Here is a 21,389-nt window from a genome sequence, read left to right on the forward strand (position 1 = left end):
GACTAAATGTCAGTGGGAACCTTTACCTTTACCTTAGGATCAGAATTCTCAAATCAAGAGATGGTCCTCTCTTGCCTATCTCTTGCTTTGATGGGCTGTCTTGAGGATCAGAGAGTGACCAGTAGTTAAAACTGCTGTACTGCAACCAAAACTCTGCTCACAACCTAGGTTGATTCCCAGATAGCTGACTTGAGGTTCACTCAGCCTTCCATACTTCCAAAGTCACTAAACTGAGCTTGGGTTGGGGGGGGGGGAATGTGTAGCCTGCATAATTAAATTGTAAACTGCCCAGAGAGTGCTTTAGTGCTATGGGTCAGTATATAAGCAGCATGCTTTGGATAGCCTGGGATTTCTTTCTGCCTGGAGGGCCTTTGACTCCACTGGAATAAATAACCCCTAATGAATTGTCAGTGGATTCTTTACAAAATCTGAGAGAAGGTCCATGCCCTAAGAGGTAACAGTGCACCAACTCAGCTAAGGGGCTGTATTTATTATCAAGCTGAGGGTGTGGGAGAGCGCATTGTGGTGGCCACCATTTTGTAGGCTGCCAGGTGTCTCCTTCCTACATCATGTTGGCCAGGAGGTGGTTTCTTCTCCCACAGGTGGCATAGGTTTTATTATTTGAATCCGTCCTGTCTCTGGGGTTTTTTAAGGAGAGAAATGCTGGCTGAAGCCGCCATTCAGTTTTGGACATCCTCCCATTCCCTCTCCCTTTGTGCATTTGGTGTTGATGTTAGAATTTTAAAAGGGTTCTGCATGTTCTGTCACAGCTCTGTTGGAAGTGGTTGGAAGCATAAGGAAGGATCTGCCCGGATGGAGGTATGGTCAGGCAGCAGCTTAACTCCCTCGTGGATTCCCCTGAATGGGGTGGAGCAGTGAGATATTACAGCGCTCAACTCGAGAGGACATGTGGCATGTTTTATTTCCAATGCTTGTGTGTTTGAGTGTTAATTTCAAAATTGCCTGGGACCACTACCTGCTTGGCTTGGATGACAACTATGATGCTGCTTGTTGACAACTTGATTGTGTTAGGCCAGTGTAAAAAAGACTGAAGCAGATTCAAGTTTGTAGGCCCTACCTTCTTATAATGCATTAGCGGACCATTAGAGGTCTTGGTGGGGGCAATGTCTTTCCAGTGTCTAGCAAGACAGCTGTATTGCAACAAAGGACCAAAAAAAAATTCTACCATGGTTATATTCAGTGGCATCATGTGGGTCATGTAAAAACGTTGTGATGCAACATATGGGTGAAGCAGGGCACAGGGGTGGGGTGGGCGGGGCCAGAAAAGCTCCCAAGGTGGTGCCTTGTAGCCGTTTGGAGCCACTCAGGGTCTGTGCTGGTGGCAGCAGTGGCTGGCCTGACAATCCGGGAGTTTCAGACTTGGAGCGCCAGGAAGGGAAAGAGGAGCAGAAAGACCACCTGCAGGAGCATGCTCGGCAAGGCAGCCTGTATTCCCCTAAGAATTTTGTGGCCAGGATGATCACCCCTGTAGCACCTCCTCCACGCTACACCACTGCTTTGCACTCCCTAAAAAAATTTGCACCCCGGTGACTGCCCCTGTGCCCCCCCCATGCTGCATCACGGGTTACATTCACATGAACAACAATTTAAATGCAACATGTTAAGAAAGGATGCAAAAAAGTCCATGGGTTCTTGTGCAATTAAAAAATAAAATGATGGAAGGAAAAGAGGAGAGGCCATTAAAGGGTGATTTCCAGTGAAACTGGCAGGAAGAAGTGGATGAAACTAGTGCTCTCGGAGAGTTAACACTGGGATTATTCATTGTGAAATAAAAGAACAGGCCTGTCCTTCTTCATTCTGACCACCTTGACAGTCAGAATAAATGACCTGGGATTTCCCAAAAATATCTGTTTTGGCCCTAGCTGTTGTTTTGTATGATTTCTGGTAAGGAGGATATTTACATGTGGAAATATGTTCCTCTCTATCACAAAGACTACTGGCCTATTTTCAAAAAAAAAATCTCTATTGTGATACTTTAAGGAACTGTGTAAGTGTTCTGTGCCATCAAATTGGAACTGGCTTACAGTGACCTTTATGGGTCTTTCAAGGTAAGTGATGTATTCAAGGAGCAGTTTTACCAGTTTCAGTCCCCCACTGAGTTTACATGACCAAGTGGGATTTGAACCCTGTTCTTCAGCATCCTAGTCTGTCACTCTATCCACTACACCACACAGGAATCTCTTTAAGGAACTAGCCACCCATTTCAAGAATGGCAGTCTGTTTTTGTCTTCTCCAACTTGTAACTTCTTGTACAATTTGAACCTAAAACGATTTAACAAAGAACTACCATCAGGAAGTTAGGGTTGTGGGCTTTTGGGGGGGGGGCATAATTTTGTCCCAGAAGAAGAACAACCTTTACCTCACAGGGCATGCAAAGACAAAGCACTTCACAAAGGTAAAGTGCTATATTTTAAACAATTTAGCACCTAATTGCTCTTAGCCTTGCCATCCTATGAACAGAGGAGGTACCAAGGGCAACACAGGGGTTTTTGACAGTGAAAGTTCCTCGCATGAGCTGATAGGCCAAAGCTCACACTTTGTAGAGGGAATGACACGTACACAGTGTGTTTGTTTAGGCATCGCAGTTTACAATCAGTCCATTAAAGATGCAGGGAGCTATGATTAATAGTGCGTCTTTCCTGGCGTGAGGGATAATTGCTGTTTTCTTGTTTGCATTTGTAGTGGATGCAAGAGTGAGTGTTGTCCAGGATAATGTGGCTGTTTCTTCCCAGAAGACAATGGAGATCAGCTCCATCTCTGAGGCCGATGGAAAGAATCTTGGGCCGGAGGCCAAGCCTGCCCCGCCAGCTGCCAAATCTCGTTTCGTCTTTGCATTTTCACGGCCCGTACCAGGACGTACCGAAGAGCAGGCGAGAGATTCATCCGTTGGATCGGCTCAACTTGATGTCAGCTCAGAAGCACCCCAAGCAAACAAAGCGCCGAGTGAGACTGTGGGCCTTCCTGGCGCAGCTGCGCCAGAGGAAGTGTCAAATAAAAAGCTAAGCGAGGCATCTGTCGGTGAAACTGCATTGACTGCACCAGCTGAAGCAGAGAGTGATGCTGCAGTGCCCAAGCCCAAAGAGTTAACCTTTTTCGACCGACTCTTCAGACTGGACAAAGACAAGAACAAAGGACAAGAACAGAGCTCAGAGGAAGTGCAGGCAGAAAACCCAGGTCTACTCATCACCGCAGAAGCAGCCCCAGGATTACAAAGCACCCCAGATAATATCCAGCAGCAAAAGGCAAGTATATAAACAGGACTATCTATTTTTATTCCTAATGAAATCTGCAAAGCATTTTCAGGGAGGAAAGAGCTTCATACCGTACAAACAAGAAAACGAACTCTAACTGAAGGAGTTTCAACAGGCACCTGTTGTGAACAGGAAATAAAAGTTGTCGTAGTTTTGATCTTAGTTGGTGGCCAGTGGTGGATTAATTCTTGAGCTAAGCAAGTCGCAGTTCAGCAATCAGATGACGCGGGGTGTCTACTTAGACAAACAAACACCTACATTTCAAGTTTTGCATAATGGTATTATTGGGGAAAAAATTAGGGGACCAGATTCTAAAACAGATATAGATTTATTGCAAAATGTATGCTTTAGTTAGATTGTACATATTTATTTCACCCTCACATACCTACCAATATACATGCAAATGCAGAGTTTATTATTTCTACATCTCTTTGATTAATATATGCATCGGTTTGTGTTTTTTAAATAATTCTATGGGGTCTCCTAAGCCTGATGTAGTTTAGGACTTCTGCATGTTTTAATCCAGTCCTATGGGGGCTACTTGTGGCAGGTTTACTCAGTCTGGCTCCACGTGGGGCCTACAGAGCAACATTTTCTGGATTCTCCCAAGAACTCTCCTGTTTATGCATGAGTTCCATTCACCTGGAAAATAAATTAATTTCCAAACTGTGTGAACAACGGGGATGTTCTGAAGAAGTTAACGGTCATTCTTGAGTCTGATATTCAAGGGTCAGCCATTCATTAAACCCATGAGTTCTGAATCTGTGGAAAGACTAGAGTGGCAGACCTCACCACTTTTATAGTGGAACCTCTCCTCCTGTGTGTGCAAGGAGCGAGGAGCACTGAGGCCGCATAGCTAAGTACCACGGAGAACGAAATGGTGTAGAGAATTCAGAAGTGGACTGTCTATGAACTACAGTTTGCATACAGTCATCTATTCATTGCTATATCTCATTCTTCCTCTCCCTTGTATCAGGAATGGATGTTTTAGTTCCCCTCAGGTCATGTTTTATTGCGCAATCCACACAACTACACCTACAATATAGGCATTCTATAGCATTGTCTTAGTTGTAAATGCCACTTGCTGCCTAAATGTTTTTCAGAGAGAGGGGGAGGGAGGGGTGAGGGAGGGAGCTGGTTGGTAGCAAAAGGTCCCAACAAACCTATTTATTTGTGTCACTATGGTACATTTTTGTCCCAGCTAACGTCATGTGTTTAGCAGTCTTCCTATGAAGCAAACTATGAATAAATATATCCTGATTGTCAATAGGTTGAGAGGACATGTTTGGGAGGGCACTGGACATCTCATGGGGGGGGGTGTCACAAAATGCAAGAGGTGTACATTAAAACCTATCCTTAACCCTGACTCTAAACACAGAACTTCCCCCCAATATGTTGGAATTCTCATGGGGGGTGTCAGAAAATGCCCCACAGCTTATTCAAGGCAAATGTTGCTTTTCATTCTTTAACCCTGAGGGTTAACACTAGTATGAAGATATTATTCCTATTTTGCCTTCCAGTAGCATAGTTCACAAAGAGTCAAACATGACTTAACAGCTAAACAACAACAAGCATAGGATTGTTATTAGTAAGTCTCTTTAAATGGCCCTTTGGCTTGGTGAAATATACCATTTCACCTGTATACTTATATAAAACCATTAAAAATTGATTGATTCTTTAAAAAAAATCTGAGTTTTGGTGTGAAACCTTTGTGGTCTGAAACCAATAAAACCTTTATCCATGTTCAGTACTGACCACATGCCACCATCTCAGGTTCAAGAGTTCTGCAGTCATACCTGAGTAACCTACATGGCCAAGCTGATTTGTATAAATATTCAAGAACCAGTTCTGTGCATACCAACAGCCTCGGTCAATTGAGCACACTTCCTTTCTCCTTGGTTGCCATCCTTGTATGCAAACAGAAGGGCTTCTTAAACCTACCCACCCACCCCCCGGTAACTCCTGCTTCTATTGTTTTTATCTATGATATTTACTATCTGTTCCTCATTTATAAGCTGTAACTATAAAGGTAGCTGACTATTTTCAGGAAGGCCTTGGATTTTTAACTGTAACTTTTAAAAATTTTCAACCTCTGAGTAATACTAGAACTGAACTCCCTTGTAGAGAAAAGCAGATTGTGGTCTGTCTAGAGAGCAAAACATCCCTTATTGCCTAAGCCATGAGATATCCAAGCTTGTAAGGCCTATATTGTCCCAGCACTACATGTAGGAGAACTGTCACAAGCTTATAACATCCCCATTTATACCAGGCTAGGTAAAGGCAGAAAGGGAACACTTTGGGATTGATAGGAGAATAGCTTAAAATGTCTTAAAATGCTCTTTAAAAATGAATTTATAAAGTAAATATAAAGTTTTATTTGTTACACCATTTAAATAACTTTGCTACTGCTTATTATGCTAATTTAGAATGTAACTTCATTATAACTCCTTTATCTCAAAACTAACTAGTTACAAGTTACTACATTATCAAAAGTAACTAGTTACAGGTAACTGTGTCACATAGCTTGATGCTTCCAAGCCCTAAGCAATGACTGCAAAAGAGAAAGGGAAAGACTGTTTTGGTGCATGAAAAACCTTACAAATCTTTATTTTTCCAGAAATACCTATGGAAGTAAAAAAAGAAATGAGTTGCCACTGACATTGATTCGGAATGCTGGTGAACTGGAGCTTGTCGGGTTTTTCAAACCACTTGTTGTAATCCATTTCCCAGCCTTGTTTTGCTTGGGTTTTGACTTGAAAAACAAAACGTCAATTCAGGTTAAGAGGCCTCAATGCACACAGAAGAGAGGTTTTTTTTTAAAAAAAAAAAGAAATCTGGTTTCTTCAGCCTAATTGATGGGCAGGAAGCCTAATTTCTGATTATAATGGATGATCTATTTATACAGGGAGTCTAAATATTTGACAAAATTGTAATCACACAGATTTTGCTTTCACCCTTCTAGTAAACCATGACTGATATCTCTCAACGAGAGTTTAATCACATCAAAGCTTTTCCCGCAGGTGAAGCAGCCCTGTTGAGAAAAGAGAGGGAGAATTCTCCATTTTAAGTTTTATTCTGGGAACCACACAGGCATTGTGTATTCAACTGAACCAGGGCCTTATTTTCAAGCCCCACAAAACTACATTCAGGAAGCAGCATAATTAAAACAAGGGCAGGATTCATGAATTAATGAAGCATTTACTGTTTCAAGCCAAGGTAAATGACGCGCCTGCAATGTTTCAGTGACTAAGCCAGACTTCATGTAAACAAAGAGGTCCTGGTGAGAAGATTTTTTAAAAAATGTGATCTTCTCCATGTCCCAAAATGGCAGAGCTGATACAAAAGTGTATGCATTTTGTTACAAGTTTACTCACCCAAAATAGTTAATATGTTATCCTGATTTTTTTTATTGTGTAATATAGCTTTCTCTCTCTCTCTCTCTCTCTCTTTCTGTGTGTGTGTGTGATATGTTATGAGGTTATATATATATATATATATATATATATATATATATATATATATATATATATATATATATATATATATATATATATATATATATATATATATATATATATATATATATATATATATAACCTCATATCACACACACACACACACACACACACAGAGATGCCCAATATACAACACATCACAAATTGTAAACTAATCACCTCATAACATCTGTCTATAGAACAGAGCTGGAAAATGTTACTGAAAAAGCACTTTAGCATTAACTTTTATAAAAACTAATTCATTGGTCACTTATATGTTACATTTGAAGTGATTTTAAAAATTATTTTTAAAAAACAGTCCCCAAAATTCCATGAAATAATGTCAAAATGACAAGTGAACGACATTTAATGAGGAAATATTCCGCAAAATCTCTAATGTTTACCTCATGTTCATTAAAACATTTGTTGCTCTTTGTTACTGTTAAAATATGGCAAGCTACAATGTTGCTTTTAACAGATTTTTCTTAAAACTGCCATAAAATAGGTGGTTCTCAACATTCCCTGTATGAGTCACCTTCCAACTTGATTATCAGTTTCCAAGCCTTTTCGAAGTTGCATAAAGTGCTGGATGATTAAAGATCATGACATATATGTGTGTGTGTGTAGCCCAATGTGGGTTTTTCTTCAGCAGATCATATTCCATTACCAATCTCCTACTTTAACCTCTCAGCCTCCTGGGAAATGCAGATCAACTAAAGTATACATTCCACAATAAGAATTTGTATTTTTAAAAATAATAATACTAATAATCCAAGCCATTTTTAAAAAGAACGGAAAAAAAGAAAGAACAAATTGAAAGATCATCCAGGCAGGGACAGTGGCATCATCACTGCATCAACTCATTTTCGTTCTGCACACCTGGTTTCTGCTGAGCAGATCTGGACACTCTTGAACAATGTCTGGAAAAGGCTGGGTATGGATTTGTTGTTGTTGTTGTTTTGATGGACTACAACTTCCATAATCCTAGAATCTATTTCTAGGATTTATTTCCCACCTTCATTCTGCAAGAAAAGCCATATGGTTGTCTCAAAGAGCCATAATGGAACTCAGCACTCAGGAGAGGAATTTTTGCGAACACCCCAAAGAATCTGGACACCCAGTAGAGTCTTGTGGGTGGAAGAGCAGCTCACATAGTACAGGTTTCTCTGACATCTGCTTTCCAGGTGTGTTGCACCGCAGCTCACATCTGCTGGCAAATCTCACTCTCATCAGAAGCATTCCGTTTTAATGCTCATCTACCCCCTAAACAAACACACAATTCCAAAAGCAAATTTTAAAAGTTTCATTAGTTTTCCTGAAATGTTTATGAATTATTTCTTGAGGAGATGCTAGCTCCTGAATTAGCAAACAAGTGGGGGTTTAAAAGTAAGGAAACCCAGTAAGTGCCACACTCATTTGCTACCAGTCAGCACAAAGGGAAAGGGAACAACTGCTCCTTCTGAGGGCACCCTGAGGAGTGCTTTTGTTATATTAAAATTCCACCCATGCAATATTTCACACATATCATAGCCTACTTGTGCCCCACCCAAATGTATGCTCCCTTCTTTATGATATGTCAACCCTTTAAATGTCCATAAAGTCCATATAGGAAGTGGGAAAGGAGAATGGAGGACATTCAAGGAGTAAACCAGGCTCAACACTGTATCAGAATAGCATTTTCTTTTCATCGAGTGATGCTAAATAGATTCATAATAGTTTGAGCTTTAAGAGTGATCTCATGCCAACAAGCTGATCATGACATCTTTACAAGAAAGGCATACGAGCACCAGAAACGTGTTAGCCTAGGCATCCTTCAGTCTCAAGAGACTATGGTAATGTGCTCTGTATGGAGGACTTGGAACAGTGTCTAGTGTGGCTGAGGAGGCCAATTCGAGAGTGACAATCCCTTCCTCACTGAAGACAAATATAATCTGTCCCCTGTCCAGCTCCCTGATTTTGCTGGTTTGGGGACTGCCTCTTTGCCTCGGCCTGCTGGACAAGGGTCTCTTCAAATTGGGAGAGGCTGTGATGCAGTGCCTGCCTCCAGGCTGAACGCTCAGATGTCAAGGTTTCCCATCTGTTGAGGTCCATTCCTAAGGCCTTCAGATCCCGCTTGCAGATATCCTTGTATCGTAGTGGCTGAACGCTCAGATGTCAAGGTTTCCCATCTGTTGAGGTCCATTCCTAAGGCCTTCAGATCCCGCTTGCAGATATCCTTGTATTGCAGTGGCTGAAGGCTCAGATGTCAAGATTTTCCATCTGTTGAGGTCCATTCCTAAGGCCTTCAGATCCCGCTTGCAGATATCCTTGTATCGCAGTTGTGGTCTCCTTCTGGGACGATTTCCCTGCACTGATTCTCCAAGCAAAGTATACACTTGTCCTTAAACTGAAGCTTTGCCTCATCTCTAAATCAGTTTCCATGGACAATGCTGTGAACATCTTTGGATAGGTAGGCATGTGATTCTGTTTCGGCATGTATAACGTAAACAAAAATATTGTGGCACCTCAAAGACCATCATATTTATTTCAGTGTGAGCATTCATGGATTATAGCTAGAGATGGGTATGAGCGGTTAGTTTGGTGGTTTGTGCTGGTCCAGCTGCTGGCCCAGAGGGTGTTCCATGCTTCCAAACCCTGCTTCCTCCAGCAGGAGCCCACTCAGACACAGTGCCTGGAGGACGCAGGGCAGGGAAGCCAGGGTGCTTCCCCTGAGTGGGCATCTGCAGGGCTCGGAACCACGGAACACCTATTGGGCTGATGGCTGAACCAGCACGGACCATCAAACCTGCAGTTCATGCCCATCTCTAATCATAGCTCACACCTTCAGACACATAAGGAACACCATGAATGTCATTACCGCTGCTTGACCTCGTGGACACACCTGATCTCATCTTGACAACCACCGTTAAGCATGGTGGGCTTGGCTAGTACTTGATGAGACACTATCAGGGAACACCATCAATCTCCAGGTAGGGATAGGAAAGAATCTTTCCTGGAACCTTGGAAACAACTCTGACCCACAGGTCACTGAGGAAGCTCACTGCTGTTATTGTTGTTTAGTTGTTAAGTCGTGTCTGGCTCTTCATGACCCCATGGACCAGAGCACACCAGGCCCTCCTGTCTTCCACTGCCTCCCGGAGTTGTGTCAAGTTCATGTTGGTTGCTTCGATGACACTGTCCAACCATCTCATCCTCTGTTGTCCTTTTTCCTCTTCCCTTCACACTTTCCCAACATCAAGGTCTTTTCCAGGGAGTCTTCTCTTCTCATGAGATGGCCAAAGCATTGGAGCCTCAGCTTCAGGATCTGCCCTTCCAGTGAGCACTCAGGGTTGATTTCTTTTAGAATAGATAGGTTTGATCTCTTTGCAGTCCAGGGAAATCTCAAGAGTCTCCTCCAGCACCACACTGCTGTTATTAGAATTAATAATACGTAGTGGGGAAGTTGGACTAGGGGCCTAAGTCAAGAGAAGCTTGCTGCTTATGACTGTAGTTTGCATGAATTCCCAAGAAGTTCACTGTGTGGATAAGTAGGCGTACTGCTCATCCATTGTATACCTTTCCTTTAAGGAGAGACCCTGGTCATGCTCAGTGGCTTTGGGATTCCCCATCCAGAGAGGATGTGAGGCTGAATATTTTGCTTTTGCCTTGTCCTTACCATGAACATCTTCCATTTAATGGCCTTTTAGGTTGTTTTTGTGATTCTTCATTGACCTGGAGGGAGGTTGCGGTTTTTGTTTCGCACTGCTATCCTTAATGTCCTCGTTTTCTGTTTTATGCAGCTTGCTTCCTTTGTATAAGTAATGATGAGTTCGCATTTTACTGTGCTTTTATTGCATTTTTATCTCTGCATATAACGTATATTTCTTTATCTTGGTCAGCTGCCTTGACTTATCTATCCCTCTAGGGAAAACAGGTTATAGATATATTTGGCACCAAAAGTGAATGATGCTATAGTATCAAGGTATGAAGTTAGTACCCAGCTAATATCTGATAATGAATTGATCTGGGAGTGTTTCGGGACAAATAAGACATTATGCATTGGGGATCCTGCCTTTAAAAAAAATCAGACAATTGTTTGAAGAAAGGAAGTGGTGCTAAAGGGGTGTTGAAGTTTCTTCTTTTGTGCTGCTTCTCTGCAGCAGTAACCGCCAGGTGCCTGAAAGCTTGAATGTGTTTGGGATATGAAAGTGGCATGCACATATTTAGTTGTGTGAATGAGCCCTGAAGTCATGAAGCGTGGTTGGAATAAAACGTCTCAGAAGTCAATGCTGAACTGCTAATTTCTGAGAAAATCTGCCCATGCTATAGAATACACTGGTAAAATTAAAAAGTGTGTTACTTATTACTTGGCTCCTGTAACTTGACTCCACATTGTTACTTTTAGGAAGTAGTAATTTACAATTATAACCGTGAAAGTAATTAAAAGCTATAGGTACACCACAAAAGGCCCAGCCCTAGGAGGCAGGGGAGGGACAGAGTGGCTTACATCCCTGTGGCCTCCCAAGGGAACTGCCACCCCAGAGGTCTCTCAAGGAGACAGCGGATGGCATTGGGGGGCATTTGGGTCCCCCAATGAGGTGGATCCAACCCAGTGTTTGGCCAGGATGGCTACTGCTATGGTCAATAAAGTTGTGGCCTCTTTTTCCCCAATTATGTTGTGTGTGTCAGTTAATTCAGGACCAGCCAGCTTAGCAGTAGGCCATCAACATAAACCCTCATTTAGTTACTAGGTGCATCTATAGTATACATGCAAATGGTTTCTTACCACTTAAACTCTCATGATCTGTCCTAGAGATGAACACAAACTGCCTATTCAGTGGGTTGTCCTGGTCCATTTAACCAGCCCCACAGCTAATCTGTGGTTCGGTGCCTCGTCCTCTCCCATGTGCCTGGAGGGGGCAGGACAGAGAAGTTCAGGTGGTGGCCCATGGGAGGTGGAGAGGTGCCAAATCGTAGGACAGCTGTGGGGTCAGTATATGTACTGGGCTGAGCCACTGAACCAGTGATTCGTGCTCATCTCTAGCTGTCCCATGGAATTCTAGGACTGGTAATTTGATAAAAACCCTCAGGATTTACTGCTAGAGAGCTCTACAGCACTGTCCTGAGCCACAGCAGAGAATTCTAAATATCACAGCAACCTACAAATCCAGAATTCCTTAGGATGCTGCCATGACAGTTAGAAATGGTGCCAAAGGGCTGTAGCTGTGTTGTATAGACATTATCACTATTGTGAGGTAGCTGTCTGTTTGCTGGGAAAGGGTCTAAATGTCAGTTACTAGTTAGGTAAATGGTGTTTGCGAGGACCATGATGGCGACAATCAGAAGTGACATTCTCTAGTCATCAGTAGGTTAACTTTGTTTGGGAAGGGACATGCTCAGTGAATTCAAAAAACAGAAGAAATAGATATATAAAACCCAACCACTAAGCCTCACGACATCCTACTGCTGGCCTTCAGCACAGTGGAATTTCTATAATTCACTGGAACTCTCAGAATTCACTCAGCGCCAGTTTGGCTTAATTTATTTGACGGAAAGTTAACTATGACTAAATCTCTAACAAAGGGGAGAGTTTTGATCCATTTACTAACACAACTCCTTCAGATGACACTGCAGGACACTTTACCATGGACTAAATTAATCACCGCTGAAGAGCACTGTGTGTTATTTTTGTGTGTGATAAGTAAACACAAGTGTCCCTTTCAAATGGTAGAAAGTACGAAATCAATTAGGAATTGTTGAGCGTACAGACGAAGGAAGAGGGAGGAGTGGGTGGATGCAGAACAGGTGTCTCAGCTGAACTCTGGATGGTGACCTGGCTTTTGGGTTGTACAATAGTTAGCCATGCAATGAAAGAGTGGGAGAAAACAAATTTCCTTGCTACCCACATCAGTATGTTTGGCACTATTTGAAAGCAAAGAGGGGGAAAAGAGGGTTGACACCAGCCAGAGTCCCAACAAACTAAGAGGCACAAAAGCACTAATAAAGAGAGAGCGGTTTATGGGCAGAGAGATTCCAAAAGGTATTGGGAAATATAAGGGTGTGCAGTCTGTTATGTGTCATCAACTCACGTCTGACCTACGGTGACCCTATGAATGAGCCATCTCCAGAATGTCATATCCTCAACAGCCCTGATCAGCTCTTGTAAACTCAAACTCTTGTGGCTTCCTTTAGGGAGCCAATCCATCTTGTTTTTGGTTTTCTTCTTTCCTTCTGCCTTCCACCTTTCCCAGCCTTGTAGTCTTTTCCAGAGAATCCTTCATGATGTGCCTCAGTTTCAACATATTTGCCTCACAGTGTAAAGTCCGGGAAACTTAATACACAGCAATAATGGACACAAAGGGACAGTTTGTCACAGATTGTGTTTGATTCTTTGTTCAAGCATTTACTTGCTTGCTCCATTAGTGCCATTCTGTACTCCTGAAAAGAATCTCAGAGTGGTTGACATATCAGTTAAAAAGAGTGAAGCCTTTTTTTTTGTAAGGCATATACTCTTAAAATCTAAAAATGTATAACACAAAGGGAAAAATAAACCAGGAATGAATAGGGCAACAAAGTGTGTATATTGTGAACATTTTTGTGTTCAGATTTTAAGAAATAACTCTCAAAAAATAATTTATTCCCGTTACTCGCTGTTGTGTATACTTGTTACAATCTTTTTTTTAAAAAAATGTTGCATTGCTGGTTGTGTCATTTGATTTTTTTTCAACACAAGTTGGAGTCACAGCCACCAGCTTTAAAAGAGGTCTGGACAAATCCAGAACCCTCCTGTTTATATATTCTCCTTATCTATTTTCAGACTAAATCTCTTTTACTGAACTTGTACAAATCATTTTGTATGAAATGCTGATAACTACAGCAAACACCATCTTGGAACACATTGCATCAATACATATTTACTAATTGGTGAACATTAAAGTCTTGAGCTGGGTCTAAATGAATGCATAAACCAAATTATCCTGAATTTGTGCATCTTATTCTTCTTTTATTTAAATTCTGGGCACAAGGAGCTGCCTGTGTGTGGTGTGATGTGACACAAAGAATTTAGAGTTCAAAACAGGAGCAATATGTTGCTCGCAATTCAGAGTTCAGCTGCACTGAACAGAAGAGGGGACTTGTTTTCTGTGCCGTATGCAACTTGCCCTCTTGCATGTGTTCTTTGCTGAGGCTCGGAACAATGTTCCCCATGGCCGACAGCAAACGCTGCATATATTAGACCCAACTTGCATCAATACCCAATTGTTCTGGATATGTAGGTTGAAGAAATATGGATGGAATTAGAACTGTGCCTCAGACAGCAACATGATGCAAGTTGCAAATAGATTACTTCTAACATCTTTTCCCCGGGCATTTGACAAGGGAGGAACTGAGAGTGCTCTGCTCTCTTTTCATACAGGACGGAATAGATGAAAGCCAACCAAACCCTCCGCAGCAAGATTTGGTGGAAGTCAGTTCCTTGGCCTCTGTGGATCTTGCCCAAGACGAGGTAAAACCGGAGGACGAGAAAGCTGCTGGAACAGACTTTAACAATTCCGTCATGAGTTTCTTCAAAACGCTGGTAAGGTTTGGCTCTCATTTTTTTTCCTGGATAGAAGTAATGTGGATTAAAAAAAATCAGAATGTTGTTAAATATTTCCATGACTTTAGAAGGAAAGCAGGGAATATGTTCAGCATCACTGACAGTGAAAATAAGTAGCACAGACGCTTCAGTGAGTGAAAGTGCCACAGTATACTTGAAGCAGTCAGGAAGCTGCTTAGAATCACAGAATCATTGAGTTGGAAGGGGCCTGTAAGGCCATCGAGTCCAACCCCTGATCAATGCAGGAATCCAAGTCAAAGCAGATCTCACAGGTGGTTGTCCAATTTTCTCTTGAATGCCACCAGTGTCGGAGCACTCACCACCTCCTGAGGTCATTGGGTCCATTGCCATACTGCTCTAACAGTTAAGAAGGTTTTCCTGATATTTAACCTAAATCTGGCATCCTGTAACTTGAGCCCATTCTTGTGTGCCCTGCACTCAGGGATGATTGAGAACAGATCTTGACCCCTTCACTGTATGACAGCCTTGCAAATATTTGAAAAGTGCTATCTTATCTCCCTCCAGTCTTTTTTCTCAAGGCTAAACATGCCCAGTTCTTTCAGCATTTCCTCATAGGGCTTGGTTTCCAGTCTGACCATCCTTCTTCTAAATTTGTGTGTCTTGTTTTAAGAGAGGTTTGGAAATGTAAAATGTGTCTTAATTGTTCATTTAAATTATGTATTTGATTCATAAGCTCTGAAACTCAAAACATCCTCAGGTATATTTGCTTTCTCAGCACTAGCATTTCCAATTAGACATAAAGAAGACAACGAGAGTGCATTCATAAGCATCTTCATTCTGAGTCAGGCCCACTGAACTTACACCATTGTAATTTTGATAGGCTTGAAGCCTAACGCTAGCAAGTAAGTCCCAATTGAGACAGGGGACCTTCTGAATACACATGTGTAGGATAGTTCTGCATTGTGAACTTAAGGAAATATACATGCAAGCTAACAACATTACCAAAGAGTCATAGGCTGCTCATGTGCAAGTCAGGAAGGTCCTTTATCTGAAAATGTTGGGGTGAGGTCTCCAGAATCCTGGTTGGACCAAAAGAACACCTTGTAAGGAACTCACTCATTTAATTGAAGCCCTGAAAACTTTTTCTATAAGTCCTTTTGCCTCTTCAGCAATGTGTACACTAAGATGGAATTCAACAATTTAACAATATAAGAATGTAATACAAGAACTACTAGATCAGTTTCCAACAGTGGGGAATTTAAAGCTTCTAAAGTTACGCAAAGGTCATGAAGACAGAGCGTCAAGTCACACATTAAAGCAAATGTTTAGTTTCCTTCTTTACAATGATGTATCCCTCCAGGCACACAAATCTTTCAGGGCTGCCTGTCTGAGAATCAGATCACATGTCAAGGCACATGCGCATTTCATCCTCTTACATCATCCCTCCAAACATGTAGATCTTTCAGTGTTACTTGCCTAGGACATTAAACGTACAAACAAAGTAATGCTGTGTTCCAGGCTAATTTGCTAAATGCATGTTATCGCAAGCTCCTATTAAAATAAACAAACAGTAGTTGCCTTTTAAGGAACTCTGCTTCTAATGACATGTTAACTGTATTGCATAGTTTGGCCCTGAGACATCGAACAAGAAAACAAAGCCATCTTCGTATTAACCAACTACGAAACAAAAACAGCCTAATTTGACAAATGTAGATTGATGCAAGTTTGTGTTAGAGTAAGACATTATTTTCCACTTTAAAATGCATGTTGTCTAGATACAGAATTGTCTCCTAGTGAGGACTCTATGCTCTCTACAGTTCCTTATCTCCAGCTACTGGAATTAAGGATGATGCTGAATGTGGAGGTTTCCAGTAGCAAATATTCAAAGCAATTGTTATTATTTATTTCTTATATATGCATCCCATCTTTCCTGTAGTGAACTCAAGGTGGTGTACATGGCTATTCTCCTTACCACCAATTTATGCCCAGGATGATCTGCGAAGTAGACCAGGCTGAGACCCAAGGCCACCCAGTGAGCTTCGTGGCTTAGTGGAGACTTGAACCTCAGTCCTAGTCCATTATTCTCATCACTTTTTTAACAGGGTCTTGTCATGAACTGGAAGTAAAACCCATTGTTGTCATGGGACATCCTTCTGAGTAGACAGGGACAGAAGCTACAGTGTTTTGCATGAATTGGGCTCTGATTTTCTGTAATGATGAGATCAACAACAACTTTTATCTTAGACCACTATGGGTGGTGATCATCTATGCCAACCTCCCAGTCTTAAACAGGATTTTCAAAGTGTGGGCTAGAAGTTACTTGTAATTCCTTTTTTGCAATAACTAAGGCATAACTGAATTTATTGTGCTTATAGTGTAACAAAGGGATAATTGCACTCCTTTTGTTTTAAGTAACTGTTATAGCTAAAAGTATGTGTGGCCTCACTAACTGTGCGTAGTTTACACCAAACGGCAGCAGCTTGTAGCATTCTACTAGTTTTTTAAAACAGCTAGAAGTAATTATTTTGATACTTTTGTTAGTTTTAAATAATAATATATTTTAAAACCAAAATGATAACAAACTTCCTGAGGACACAGAACTATAACTAAGGTAAAGGTAAAGGTTCCCCTTGACAATTTGTCCAGTCATGTCCGACTCTAGGCGGCAATGCTCATCTCCGTTTCCAACCCATAGAGCTAGCATTTGTCCTCAGACAATCCTCCATGGTCACATGGCCAGCAAGACTAGACACAGAACGCCATTTACATTCCCACCGAGGTGGTACCTATTTATCTGCTCGCATTTTTGCATTTTGCATGCTTTTGAACTGCTAGGTTGGTGGGAGCTGGGACAAGCGACGGAGGCTCACCCCGTTGCGTGGATTCGATCTTACGACTGCAGGTCTTCTGACCTTGCAGCACAGAGGCTACAGTGTTTAAAACCATTTTACAAGCTCAAACTAGAAACAAAGGATCGTTTTTAAATGTATTGGAGGTGTTATTATATCCTTGTTGACTGTACAATTCTTGAGTTTGATGTACAGTATTTACTAATTATCTCTAGGTTTTTAGTGCATGACAAAAATTACAACGGCTCAGATCTTGTTGCTTAGCATTGTAAGTTGCACTAGAGTAGGTCTGGGGATTTTTTAAGTCAACTCATTGATAAATTCCATTGATTAAAGATCGCCTACTCTAGTTGTTATTTAAATTAGTGTAGTACAACTACATTGGAATCAATGAAACTTATGGAGGAGTTGACTCACTAAATCCTGATTGATTAAGTAGGCCTATTCTAGTGTGAATTACTAAGCAATAGGATATCAGCCAATATATGCATAATTCAAGGTAACAGTGGAACTATATTACACCACTTTCAACTCTGAAACCCCAATCATTAGTATTTTTACCCTAATAGGTTATGTTCAATTTGTTCTTGAAGATGACTCCATATTCTATCATCCCTAAGTAGTTTGTCTAGCTTTGAATTAGTTTTACCAATAGGAAGTCCTAACGCTTAATGTTAAACCTAGCCTTACATTTTAAAACCATTCTCCCCATCCAGTCTCTCCAATTTGAAATCTGTATTTGTAATATTTATCTCCCAGCTGCAGACCAAAGATACTTCCAAAGGTTGCCTTAATTTTTAATACTGCCAATTTCATGGGTTGTTTTGTGTTTTTTAATTGAAAGGTTTCTCCAAGCAAATCAGAAACCAAGGGTGACTCTGAGGATAAGGTGAGTGTTTTTGTCCCCCATAAAACAATATATGGAGTCTTTCTTCTTTTGTTCTTCTTTAGGATACCTGCCTAAATGAGATTATCAGCTGGTTCTGATCAGTATCCACATGGAAAATGACTGTATCTGAATTGATATCAGACAATATCAGTGTTTTGTATGCCATATAGCTGTAATTTATTGATTCGTTTTGTTTTTCATATATTGTATTTTTATATCACACTCCTTTCATGGAGCTCTAAGTACTATGTATATCTATAATAGATATATATCTACTATATATTTTACCTTCTTCCTAACCTTTCCATGTAGCTTAGGCTGAAGGATAATGACTGGCGCAAAGAGATCTGGAAGAACAGCAGAACAGGAATTTTAATCCAGTTCTGAGTAACAGGCCCTGGATTGGACTGGCTTATTTCTGCACTACTAGTTGATGTTGTTCCCTGATATTGTACAGTACAAGCATCTATCTATCTATCTATCTATCTATCTATCTATCTATCTATCTATCTATCTATCTATCTATCTATCTATCTATCTATCTATCTATCTATCTATCTATCTATCTATCTATCTATCTATCATCTTCTCACATGTCTTTCAGTGCAAGACTCAAAGGAACTCACAACAACAACAAAAAGTGGATATAACTAAAAAGAAAACAAATTATAATGCAGAAACATAAATAAGTTTATCATATTATTAACCAGCACTAAATTAACAATTTGAAGTCATTTAAAAAGCAGAATGGGAGAAAAAGTATAATGCCTACCATTGAAATGCCCTTTTTTCATAGTCAAAGGCTCATTTGGAAAGAAGACAAAGAGATTTCTCTCTGCTGACAGAAGGACAGCAGGGAGGTGGGCCTGCCAAGCCTTCCTTGGTAAGGACTTCCAAAGCTTGCAAGTAACTTCAAAGAATGTCCACTCTCATATATGCACCAAGTGTGCCTTTGGAGGGGATGGGAGAGACAGAAAGCCCTTCCCACAAAGGGAGGGGATATGGTCCTCAGAAGGAAGCCCCATTGATTTCAGTGGGACTTCTGTGTTAGGGAGCATAAGACTGCAACTTTTGGTAATCAGGTCGTAACTGCAATGGACCAAGAATATCACTCATGGTAGTTCATAGTGATAGATCAAGGAGAGCTTAGTTCAGTTCCCACTCAGTGACAAAGTTCATTAGATAGCCATGGCTATGTCTCAGCCTAACCTACCTACATCTCAGAATCATTATAATAATTAACGGGGAGAATCACATGCACCACTATGGACTCGTATGAGGAAGTTAAAGGATTCCTTGTTTAATTTTCCATCCTTTCAAGAAGCTCTGGCTATTTAGCTAAATATCTTGGCACCGCTTCACAGATTACAATTGTAAGTAGAGATGGCCACAAACCACAAAAATGGTGGTTTGTGGTGGTTCGTGGTTACCCACAAACCACAAATCATCTGAACTTTTTTAAAAAGCAAACTACAAACTGGTTCATTTAAAAAAAACATTTGTACCCTGGGGGAAGTAGAAACTAAACCCCTCACCCCCACTGCCTGCCCCCGCCTGGTTCCCACTGCCCCTGTCCCCTCCCACCTCATCCTGCCACCTCCTCTTCCTCCTCCATTGCTGCCAATGGGTGATCCGGCACCACACAGCCCTGATCAAGTGTCACATGGTGCTGGATCACCCATTTGTAGTCCCACCACCTGCCCATTGCCACTGTGGCTCCCTGCTCCTGTCAGCTCCTTCCCTTCCTCCTTCTCCTCCTCCGGCACTGCCATTTTGAGAGATAGGCCAAGCTTCCCTTCCAGAAACTGGGCCTGCTGTCTCTGCACCTGTGCCCCCTATCAGCTGAAGCCAGGCCTGCTGTGTTTCAAGATGGCAGTGAAGGTGGAGGACAAAGAGGAGGAGCCAACAGGACCAGATCAGATGGTGATGGGGGCAGTGGGAAAGGTGCAGGGGGGAGTTTGTTAAATCGTGATTTGGGTTATGATTTCAGTTATAAATGATGGACCTGAACCAACGAACCAGCAATTTTTAACGAACTTCCTGATTTGTTTTTCAGTTCATGCCCATCTCTATTTGTAAGCTTGCACCAACACATGTATAATTTGATTGTGACAAAGATATGTTCCAAAACATGTATATCCTACAGGTGCAATTTATGTGAAAGCAGGATTGGTCAAAAGTGGAAATATTCATTCCCCTGTAGGATGAGCCTTGTTGACAGAGTTGAGAACTTTGGTTCTGAATTGTTTTGGTTGCAGTGTAAATTGTAGCCCTTAGCATTAAGGTCTTCTGCTGTTCATTTGCTTCACAATTGTCCTATCTCTTAGGTTCTGTGCTATTCATGCAAACATAGAGGCTAACAATACAATCCTACTGAGTTCCTCTAAATTTAAGGTATTTCCCCTTAGGGAGTAGACAGGAATAGTAGTGATGGGGAACATTAAGGCTTTCAGATGTTGTTGGATTGCGGTTCCCATAATTTCTCACCTTTGGATGTCATGCCCAGGGCTAATAGAAGCTGCAATACAAAAAGATCTGAATGCCTACATGTTCACTATCATATATGTACAGGATTGTGCCCTATATAACAGGTGAATGGAGGAAACTCCATCATTCTTTGATTCTGTGAATTTTACACAGATGCGCACTGTGATGTGCTTGCAAACAATTGCTCGTTAACTGTGGTTGTATGACCGTTATCCTCAGGCTACCTTTTTTTGAAAATATAGTGGCCAGCATATGAATAAAGGAGAAGGAAAACTCCAATTTCAAACCTCCACTGCCTTGTGGCTATATCCACTCGTGGAAAAGGCTTCAGGAGTTAACCTCGAGGCAAAATCCGGAGCTGGAGTCCCGAAGGCAGCATGTGTCGTTCTGCCAACTCCTGCGACATTGTTGGAACCAGTTGTATTGGCTCTTGCCTTTCCATTGGACCATTTCAGCAATGTGGAGAGGGGGGATCTGCTGCTTGGGTAACAGCCTATCCTCCATATTACCTTACCCAGGCTTCATGCTCTGGAGAGGACACTCCTCGATTCAGAGCATGTTACCATAGTCTCTCGAGACTGAAGGATGCCTATGATGATGATGAGTGGCCAGCAAAATTACGTAAGCTGATATTTAGGCTAATATTTTGTGGTGGTATTTAAACAAGGAAATTAATATAATAATAATAATGTTTTGATTTGGCCAAGAGATCTACAGTGGCTCACTTGTACCTCAGGAAATGTTTGATTAGGTGTTCATTTTATTTTATTTATTTATTTATTTATTTTATATCCCGCCTATCTAGCCAACTCAGGACCACTCTAGGCGGCTAACATCATCAGTCTTTTCAGTCTTTGCTGG

At 41.3% G+C, this 21,389-nt stretch overlaps 1 protein-coding gene across 5 annotated transcripts in view; it reads left to right on the forward strand.

Annotated features, from left to right (window-relative positions):
* BCAS1 (brain enriched myelin associated protein 1) overlaps positions 1–21,389 on the forward strand; it is a 60,290-nt gene that overhangs the window by 11,075 nt on the left and 27,826 nt on the right. For all 5 annotated transcript variants that reach the window (XM_072996834.2, XM_020779537.3, XM_072996837.2 and 2 more), the window contains exons 3-5: positions 2,704–3,263; positions 14,160–14,321; positions 17,997–18,041. In XM_072996834.2, coding sequence (XP_072852935.2) covers positions 2,704–3,263; positions 14,160–14,321; positions 17,997–18,041 — 767 coding nt within the window. The remainder of the gene's footprint in view (positions 1–2,703; positions 3,264–14,159; positions 14,322–17,996; positions 18,042–21,389) is intronic.

Source organism: Pogona vitticeps, chromosome 4, assembly GCF_051106095.1.
Source record: "Pogona vitticeps strain Pit_001003342236 chromosome 4, PviZW2.1, whole genome shotgun sequence".
Lineage (NCBI taxonomy): Eukaryota > Metazoa > Chordata > Lepidosauria > Squamata > Agamidae > Pogona > Pogona vitticeps.